The sequence below is a fragment of the Mya arenaria genome, chromosome 15, assembly GCF_026914265.1.
Source record: "Mya arenaria isolate MELC-2E11 chromosome 15, ASM2691426v1".
NCBI classification, from domain to species: domain Eukaryota; kingdom Metazoa; phylum Mollusca; class Bivalvia; order Myida; family Myidae; genus Mya; species Mya arenaria.
Window position 1 is genome coordinate 54,237,941 of NC_069136.1, and position 10,862 is coordinate 54,248,802.

The following is a 10,862-nucleotide window of genomic DNA, read 5'->3' on the forward strand; positions in this document are numbered from 1 at the left end:
CGCATTCTTTTAAAAGGACAAAGGAACCCAAAACACCATCATTAAATGAAGACGGAAGTAACACCACCGATATTTAAATTGAATGGATCCCAAAACACAACCATTAAATGAAGACGGTTTAGTCAAGACAAAAACACCTCTACAAACGTGAACTAAGTCCAACATTGGCCGGTGAGTGTATAGCTGTATGAGACCGTGGAGTTCGTAAAGACAGGGAACAACAAGGAACAGCCGTTTGTTACAGCACTGGACAACCTGTATAACGGCGGGTCGTTGGTGTTGAACGCTGTCAATGCTGAATGTTTCATTTTGAGTGACACATATATTTAAATTAAGACACACCTTATTCACGTATCTGCTTACTCTGCTAACAATCTTGAGTAACTCTCAGTTTCGGAGATGTCCATACCATTTTCCTGCTGACAGTGTGCAGTGACAACACGAATACACCTACAACGATGCCTACTTTGACTCCATCTGAACATTGAACGACCGCACGTTCCTGATGGACATCTGGGGACATGGCCTGCCCTAAGACTGGCGTTGACGGCAAAGATAGTGAATTTCACAACGCGAAATTGCACTTACATGATTGGTTTATGTTGTGCACCTATATACACTTTTCCAGGGACGGCTCCTGTTTCTAGAGAGGGTTCTAAAAGACGGTAACCTCAACAATTGCTGATAAATATTTTCTGATTATTGTGTGGTAAGTCAGTTGTTTTGTATGTTGTAACCCTGTGTTGCTTTGTATTTTGGCTTTTTATATTATGAATTCCGTTGGGCGTTGACCTTGTGCCTCTTGGCATGTTCATCGCAATTTGTCTGGCTACCGGGCTTGTCATTTGTAGTTGTCATCGTCTTAATGATATTTTCTTTGGGCGTAAACTTACCATATAAAAACATACTTATAATGCACGCATCTCCTAGGCGTGACGGGAGTGTGATAATATATCATTAAATGGTTTGATACTTCTTGAGTCCGATTCCTATTCGTGATTGACTAGTACTGAGATCTTTATTTTTTTGAGTACTTATTGAGTGCGATTTCCAGCCGTGAATAGATATGAATGAGGCAGCTTCAAACGTTTTAGTGCTCCTTGAGCGCGATTATAGCTCGTGATCAGATACAGATGAGATTGATATAAATATTTAAAGGACTCTTTGATTGCGATTACCAGGCGTGATTACGGAGTAGTATTGAATCATTAAATGCACATATGGGCAACATTAAGCATATTCTGTCGCAGTTATAATTATTTACATTTTAATTCAAATATATGCAACCCATTACATACAATTTAATTGGTAAAGCCAACCCAGTTACATGCCAGAAATTTCGTTTAATTTATCTTATCATCTTTCTAAGTAGGTTACGCTATCTAATAATCGACCTTTAAAATACTGTACGAGAACATGAAACGTCATACTTTCCGTTACACAAAGGGGGTGTTACTTAGCTAGAATACTATGGCTACCGGCGGATTAGCTGAAACACTTCTAGAATTTGGTAGTGACGCCGTCGGTGAAAGGACCGGGAGCAAGTGTGGGCCCTGCCGTCGGCGAAACAGGTCGGATGTGGCTTCATTATTCTGTAATACATGCAAGGAATATCTATGCGATGCCTGCTGTGATGGACACAAGATATACATAACGAACGTAGATGAACATCAAATCGTTGCTTCCCATGAAGCCTGTGTCAAGCCGATAGTCGATATGAAGGGACTGGATCAGTGTTTCAAACATAAACGAGCGTTTATGTATCACTGTGAAGACCATACAGAATTGTTCTGTGAAATATGTGCATTTCCTCGTCATCGGAGATGCGACAATATCCACGAAATAGCAAACATAGCTAAGAACGTGAAAGAGGATGAGAGGAAAAAGATACGTGCATTCATTATCACTGCCTCAGAAGTAATAATGAAATGCCAAGAGGATCAATTGAACAACATTTCGCGAGTGGAAGAAATCGTAAAAGAAATTGATTTTTATAAAGAAGACTTATTTACGAAAATTGAGAAAGCCAAGGCGCAAATTGTCAGCGAAATAACAAACCATAACACATATGAAAATGAACGTCTAAATACGAGGAGAAATGCGGCTGAAATCCTGAAGAAAGATCTGGACACGCTCTTGGCAATGTCAGATAGCGTACGCGAGAATGGGACGGAAACGGAAATATTCATTCTAAACCACATCCTCAAGAGTACGCAAGACAAGGCATCACAAACACTGAACACTTTGTTGAAGAATGATTACACCGTCAAAGTGGGACTAAAAGTCGACAAATTCATTTTAGAAATAAAAAGTACTGATGCAGCATTATTTTTAATAGATAAAACACAAGAGCCAAACACACAATCATTAAATGAAGACGATATAATCAAGACGGCAAAAACCTCTACAGACAGGAATAAAGTCAAAAAACGGCCGGTGAGTCTAGAGCTGTTGAAAACCATAGAGATCGTGAAGACAGGAGACGACAAAAAGCAGCCGTTTGTTACTGGACTGGACTTCCTGCCAGATGGGAGGATTGTCGCCGTGGATGGCTACAACTTGAAATGTTTTATCTTGAGTGACACACTGAAGAGGTTCGATGCATTTTATAAATGTAAGACATATCCCAATGACGTATCTTCTTTCTCTGATAACAATATTGCAGTAACCGTAAATGACCGAACCATCTGCCTGCTGACAGTGGGTACTGACCACAAAATCACGCTGATGAAGACGCTGACAATTTCCACCAACTGCTTCTCCATCTGTCACCTGAACGACAGCACATTCGTAGTAAACACTCATGGCGACCCAAGGCCTGCCAGGATGATCGGCGTGGACGGCAATGAGAGTGACTTTGACAACGTCAAGTTTCCTGGAAGGTCGTATGAGATTGATGAAAGTAAATGTACCTACATACCATATGGGGATACACTTGTTCTTACGGACAGGCATGATCACACAGTTTACATGTTCAACACCGTGACCGGCAAAAACACAAAGATAAAAGATCGCTCGATACGGGAACCGAGAGACGCATGCGTTGGTCCCGATGACTCCGTGTTTGTCTGCAGTGAGAAGACAAACTCCGTCATCCAGATATCGCCCGATGGGGACATATTGGCGTCATGTAACGTCGACATGACATTTCCGTTGGCCGTGACCGTTTCCAGGGACGGTTCCAGAATGGCCGTGACCAACAGTGAGAGTGGAATGAGGAAAATGAAACTGTTTAAAATAATACAATAAAAATAGAATTGTCCAGCTCAGTTATAAATAAACAGTAATTTAACTTTTTTCTAAAATGATGAAACACACCAACGACAAAAAAGTCTAAAAGATACTTAAGTTTGAAAAAACATTTATTGTATTTACGGAAATGTAAGAGATACATTATCCAAACATCTTTTCCATAGAAATAGATATTGAAATATATAGACCATTATGTATTATTACATTGTATGTATAAGTAGATTATCATATTTAATTTGCGATTTCAAGATTCTGTTGCAGCGACTTAAATTATATATAACACGCACTTCGTGTTCGTGTATTATTTCAAAAGTATGGTAGTGGGTGCATTTATTGTTAATAAATTTAATGTTGCAACTTTATTAATAATACTTTGCTGTCGAAGAATGCGAAACTTTAATTTTATTTATTTAACGATTTTGCGCAGTGCAATATCTTAGGCGTATATAAATTATAAACTATTAGAGCATAACTGATGATGATGGTGGTGATAATGATGATGATGATGATGATGATGATGATGATAATGATGATGATGATGAATATTTGAGTTTCAAGATAAACCGAAAAGTTGAAAACAATATAGTAAAATCAGACATAGTCCTTGTATACATGTCAGACTTATTTAGAAAAGCAATCCCGAAACACTTTTAAAAAATATTGATAAAATAAATAATTTTGATTTTAAAAATGAGCTTTTTTTGTTATATTAGTCAAATAAGTTCTGTAATTGATATTCCGGGGGTCACCAAGGATGAAAATCACATGAATGAAAAAGGATACCTTAAAAATACATTAAAAGATAATTCACAGCATATTGAACAAAAATAAAATAGACTTTTTATTCTTTTAACATTGTAAACCATTCACAATGATCAGATAATCAAGATAAAAAACAACAACAAAAAAACACAAAGGCACTTAAGAATTATCTCATAAACTACTTGTATAAAGTATCAATCGAACTAAGTAAATGGGTAAAAGGTATAGATAATATGTGATATGCTTTCCGGTGGTTTATATGGATTTATCAGTGAAAAAAACCCATTGATAATCCACTGAAAATAACAACTTGATAGTTTGCACTGTTTGAAATTATTTTCGCCCGCTATCGATTTCAAATGAAACGTCAGCGCTCACAGAGCTTGGACACAAAATTAAGAAATTAGATCAAAAGGTCACAGTCAAAGTCATCAGAGGAAAACATTGATATTTGTTTTCAAAACAGTACACATGGTACAAATTTCATTGCTGTAGCTTCAAAAATAAGAAAGGAGGACACATTAAGAGTGGCAGCTTTGATCAAAGGGAAATAAGCAAATTTGGTAGAAGGCCTTCATATAATGCTACTTATCAACGGTCTGGGCCATATGGTTTGAAAAAGTAAGATTTTCAAAATAATCCCGATATTAGTATATAGGAAACTTGTGTGGCCCAGGGCGTGGCAATTTTTTCCACAGGGCCTTATTTAAAAAAGAACACTTGGTGGTGGACCACTGTATGATGCTTCATACAAAATATCAAACTATCAAGGGTCTGGATTAGCGCTTTTAGGCAAAAAAAAACCTGGTCATATATAATTCTATAGAATACTTGTGGCCAAGGGTGGGGACAGTTTTGAACCCAGGGGCACGGTAAAACTTATTTGATAGAACACCACTGTATGATGATATATGCAAATTATCATGGGTAAAGGCCCAGTTTCAGACAATAAATTTTTCAAAATAATCTTCCTTATAAGTCCCTATTTACGTATGTTAGAAACTTGTGACCCCCGGGGAAGGGCCAGTTTTGACCCAAGGGGCATACTTAGATTAATTTAGTAGAGGACCACTAAACAATATAACACACGTAATTTTATAGGCGTCATGGTTTTTCGCAAGTTTTTGTCGTTTGAAACAATAATTCACGGAAAACGGACGGACGGACGGACGCCGGACAGTTAGCAACAGCAAAAACTCACCCTAGTGCTCAGTTAAGCTAAAAACTTGACACGCATTTGGCAATATCGAATAGCGTTTGCGAGAATTGAACAGATGCGGAAATATTCATCCTAATCCATATGCACAAGACAAGGTATCACAAACACTGAACATTTTATTGGAGAATGATGACAACGAGACTTGGATTAAACGAAAACAAGTTTAAAAACTAACACTTCCGATATTTAAGAACAAAGGAGCCCAAAACACAACCATTAAATGAAGACGGTTTAAACAAGACAATAACACACTCTATAAACGTGAACAAGGTCCAACATTGGCCGTAGCGTCTAGAGCTGTATAAGACTCTGGAGCTCGTGAAGATAGGGGACGACAAAGAGCAGCCGTTTCTTACAGTACTGGACTACCTGTCGGACGGACGGGTCGTTGGTGTTGAAAGCTGCAACTGCAAACGTTTCATTTTGAGTGACACCCTGAAAGGATTTGACACATATAGTTAAATTAAGATACACCATATGGACGTATCTGCTAATCTGATAACAATATTGAGTTACTCGCAGTTCCGGGGATGTCCGAACCATTTTTCTGTTGACAGTGGGCAGTGACAACACTATCACACCGACGACGATGCCTACTTTGACTCCATTTGTTCATCGAACGACCGTACGTTCCTGGTGGACATATGGGGGCACGGCCTGCCCAAAGACCGACGTGGACGGCAATGAGAGGGAATTTGACAGCGCGAAATGGCAAGACTTATACGACTGGGTTATGTTTTTGTACCTAAATACACTCCCGTAATATCATGTTTTTTCAGTTTACATGTACAACATCGTGACCGGATCGTAGGTAAGATATCACCCGGTGGCGATATACCGTCGGGAAGAGACGTTTACATGCCATATCCGTACGCCGTGGCTGTCTCTAGAGAGGGTTCTAAAATTGCCGCGATCGACGGCGTGAGAATACTGATATTGATAAAAATTATACAATGACAAAGTATTGTTGAAATTGTTTATTTTTAATCATAAACTACCGCGTATTTTTTATTAATTTTTATAAAAACAAATAAGATTAAAACATGAAATTGAAAGAATTTTGTCAAAAGTTTAAAATGATTTGAAAATAAACGTCCTGAAGTTATACAAGGTAGTTTGGTACCTTAATTAAATAATGTATGACATGGGTTTTTTCATTACGAGCGTATGAGCGAATGAGGAAATCATGAAATAATAAAAACTCATTACGAGTAAGTACAAATAAACTCAGATGAATTATTGCAATGCTTTTGTCACTATTAATGTATGAACAGATCTTCAGTTTTAACGCGTGAGTCTGCCAAGGTCAATAATAATTTCAAAGGAGGAGGTTCATAATCTGAGTTTGACTTCAGACACTGATAAGGATATCAATACAAATTTGGATTGTTAACGGATAAACACTCGTTATCATATTCAAATGTAAAAAATAATAGATAATGTCATTGACGTGGCATGTTTTAATGCCAATACGGATTACTGAATGTACCAGACGAACCATTAGAATACCATTCTAATACCATTCTAATTTCATTCTTGATTAAACCAAGTAATAAAAAAGCTGTTTTTTAAAAAAAGATATTCGCTAAGTGAATAGGTATACAATAAGCGGTATGATACGAAATTGATCTACATCGCTTCATTAACTTAAGTTGAAACATTGACTTTATGGCCTTAAAACGTGGTTTGTCGACCAGGGCGTGCATTCAGAAGAATTAAATGGCTAATGGAGCAACAATTTTAATTTTAATGTTATGTACCATATTTTTTAAATATTTGACCCATTGTAACTTTCAATAATTATGGAACATAAAATACTTTCCAGATTGTAACTAATACACGACCTTGTCTAACGTAAAAAACCCATAAATTTTATAACACAAACAATGAATATTTTACTGCATCACACTTATAATGAGCAAATTCGCACCTATTCCTTCGATTTATCATCCGATAAAACACATAAAAGTCCACAGCATCAGTGACATTCACGAGGAAAGACACAACTTTTGGAGTATTGCCAATATTCTTTTCATCCAATAAAAAAGGACGTTACAAAAAGATGAGCAATATGAAGAAGAAGAAGAAGAAGAAGAAGAAGAAGAAGAAGACTTTATTATGCAAACAAATCTGACAAGATCCATAGCAGAGCAGAATTAACAACACAGTATAATAATAAACTGGTACAGCAAGATGTCATCTGGCATAGTAAGTTTACATAATATCTTCAAATAGCAATATGAGACTTACTTGAAGGAAGAATTTTATGTTGTACGGCAGGGACAACATGTATTCGATTCAAAACATATAGGTAAAAAGCACGTCAGTCATATAATAAATGTCGTTTTTTTTCAAAAGCATTGAAAGTAAATGTGGCAAGTTTTTTTAATTCGACTAAACTTTCACTTATCAATTGCATAATATCCAATGAAGTTGCAAATAAAACCTGTGCACAGAAGCTGCGAGGGGCTGAGCCGTTCAATGTGCTAAAAACGCCTATTGTTTGGCTTCCGCCAAAGTATGGTCTGAACCGAACATTCTGTTAATACTACAATTAATGGTTTGGCAGTTATGCTTGCTAGTCATCATGAAACTTAATTACGCTTGAGATTTGACATCTGTTTGAGTGATTGATTCTGTAAAAACTGTGAAAAACAATTTTGTTTGAAATTACAGTGGGTCAAATATATTTCAACATATATTACATTACAGAGAAACAAAACTTCCTTCCAGAATGTTACTGGTACAAACCTGATCATTTTGAACCTTCATTGCATTTTTGTTAAACATCCTATGCATGGTAAAAAACAGCCCGGAAAAGATTCAGTCCGGACGGACACACGCACTACCGCACTGACGCATTATTTCACACACATACAAGGAACCGTCATAGTGACAACTATGTCTTTCTCATCGCAAGCGGGCTCAACAAAAATCTTATAATGCATGCTCTAGACACACCCCGTACAATTCTTAGTTTTACCTTTGACCTCTAAGGGTGGCCTTGACCTTTGAGGTAAAGGCCTCGATCTGGTTTTGAAAATCCTATAATGCAAGTCAAGATACAGGCCAGACAAGGATAGTTCTAACCTTTGATCTCTATGAGTGATTTTTACCTTGGTCTTCGCGCGACACGCCACCTCATCGTTGTGAACTTTCATGGCAAGTTATTTTGAAAACCATATAATGCATGGTCAAAATACAGCCCGGACATGGTCAGATCCGGACGCACATAATAACGCAGTACGGACATACACGGAACCGTTTGACAAAAATAATGCATATTCTGTTTCTTTTTAGAAACGTATTGTAATTTTATCTTTTTACTATGATAAAGTATTATCAAAGGTTCAAACTAGAGCTATACTTTGGGACTGCCATGTACAGCTAAAACATGAATTGTTGATATATTTTAATTGTAAGAAGCCGTTTGTTTAACTTTCATACAAAACATTTCGATTTGTGCATTAGATAATGTAGACAGAATATTTCGCAAATAGCACAAGCGACCTTGATAATGACGTCACACCATGATAATGCGCATTGAAATTGGTTCAATATTGACGTCAAAATATTTCCTCTTGTACACAAGTAAACCTTTATTAGTACGTGTTCTTGTTTTGTAAGATATATCGCAAACATCAAAACTGGTCGTGCAACAAACAGGAAAGAACATTCAAATAAAGATAAAAAGAAACAAAATATCAACAGATCGTCAAAATACATATGTACATTAAACACTATCAACATTGTTTTCATGGTAATGGTTTAAGATTACAGGCATATGCAAAATTTGTTAAATTATGTCTATACATAATTTATCTATTTATAGCATATATGCTTTTATTACATCTTTCCAAAATATATTTGACAGTGTTTGGCAAATATGTTCACAAAACATTTTACCACAATTAAACATCTTAACCATATCAAATGAGCTAGCCTTCACTTCGAAACATTTACTATTCTATGTACCATATAGTTTTTAAGCAATTTTATCTTTAAACTATACATATAGCTAACAGCGTCTATCATATTATAACACCCTATTCTGTAAAGTCTTTTACAAATACTGTTCTTTTTATTAAAAGTCGCATCCCAAACAAACTCAGAGAATAAATCATTGAATTGTTTCATAAAATATTAACATATTGAAAATTATACACAACACTAACAGGTTATTTCGAGGAGCAGAAATATATCGATTAATTAGGATTTGAACCTTAGTATAAGTTGCCACTTTGGTATTGTATTTAGCTTAGCAATCACTTGTCTTTTCTGCGGTTGTTGATTACCAATCGTTCTTGTTTTTCATGTTGCTATAGTTTTTATCATCATTAACCAATAAGATTTTAAGTAACAGATTATTTTTAGGTTTCTCCCCTAGCTTCGCGTATCAAAGCCAATGAGTACTGAAGTTGTGTCCATTTGTTCTTGTCGCCACCTTTGTCAGGATGATACTGCAAAGCAAGCATTCGATATTTTGTGTTTATTTCCCCGTTAGAGCTTGATAAAGGCAATCCCAGAAAACGGTACGCATTTTCCAGAGCCTCAGATTTCGGGAGACCGAAGGCCCATTGTGTTAAACGGTCGGCCAACTCGTGAGCTTGTTTTGAAGCATATACAAAACCTACGACAGCCCCTGCTATAGCCCCAATAACTCCACCGACAGGGCCAGCGATCGCACCACCAATGCCCAAACCAACCAATTCGCCTCCTATGCCACCAATAACTCCAGCTGCAACTGATAAGCCAAAATCCATTATATTTTTAACGCATCTAATTCCTGTAATTTCATCTTTCCACCAACGCTTTATATTTTTTATGACACCAAAAGCAAGGGTACAAGCAACCAAGCCAACTATCACAACAGAGCTTCCGCCAATCGCTATTGCAACTGCATTTTGCAGTCTATCTGAAGCGCTTAAATTTTGAAGATGTGTCTGTAAGACGTTAAACTGTGGTTTAGAAAGACGTTTGACCGCGTTTCGGAAGCAAGCTTGCTTAGTACATGCAATGCTGGTGCGAGGTTTTACACGATTCCATTTCTGATCACTATTTGTTACAAATTCTCTGTCATCTCTCATGTAATTGCTCCATATTTCATGCATATTTTGTCTTAACTCTGAATCCTTGTCTTCTTCCTTGGTTTCTTTCACAAGACGCAGTGCTTGACTTTTAAACAACCTATCATCGCCAAGGAGCGCTTGAAGAGATCGGATATTTGTTTTTTTCCTTGTATTTTCGCAATAAAGCAGGAAAAACAGAGCCCTGGCGAAGTTATCTGGTTCATTTCCAAAAACATCCGCCAATTTTTTTTGAATGGGTTGTGGAACGTTGTCAGCCATCTGCAGTATTTAATTTCAATACAGTTACAATAGTATACGACTAAGTTTAAAAAGCGAACTTGTCTCAACGCTAGTTGCTGCTCAGATACTGACACTGAACGCATGGCAAGTATTTATAGGATTAATATTATTAACAAAATCTTTGCAGTAACGGGTATACATCACTGAGCATCAACAAGGTGTTCCTGAAACTAAAAACTAAATGTACTTTCATAACTCTAGAACGTAACTTCCTTAACTATGCATATAAACCCTTGTACCTAAATGGGACTATTTTCAAT

At 36.7% G+C, this 10,862-nt stretch overlaps 2 protein-coding genes across 2 annotated transcripts; one reads left to right on the forward strand and one right to left on the reverse strand.

Annotated features, from left to right (window-relative positions):
- Positions 1-1,470: 1,470 nt before the first annotated feature.
- On the forward strand, positions 1,471-3,249 carry LOC128219486 (uncharacterized). Its single transcript, XM_052927294.1, has one exon. It carries the CDS (start codon positions 1,471-1,473, stop codon positions 3,247-3,249), a length of 1,779 nt encoding a protein of 592 aa, XP_052783254.1.
- A 6,354-nt stretch (positions 3,250-9,603) lies between these two features.
- On the reverse strand, positions 9,604-10,581 carry LOC128219487 (uncharacterized). Its single transcript, XM_052927295.1, has one exon. It carries the CDS (start codon positions 10,579-10,581, stop codon positions 9,604-9,606), a length of 978 nt encoding a protein of 325 aa, XP_052783255.1.
- Between the last annotated feature and the right edge of the window lie 281 nt (positions 10,582-10,862).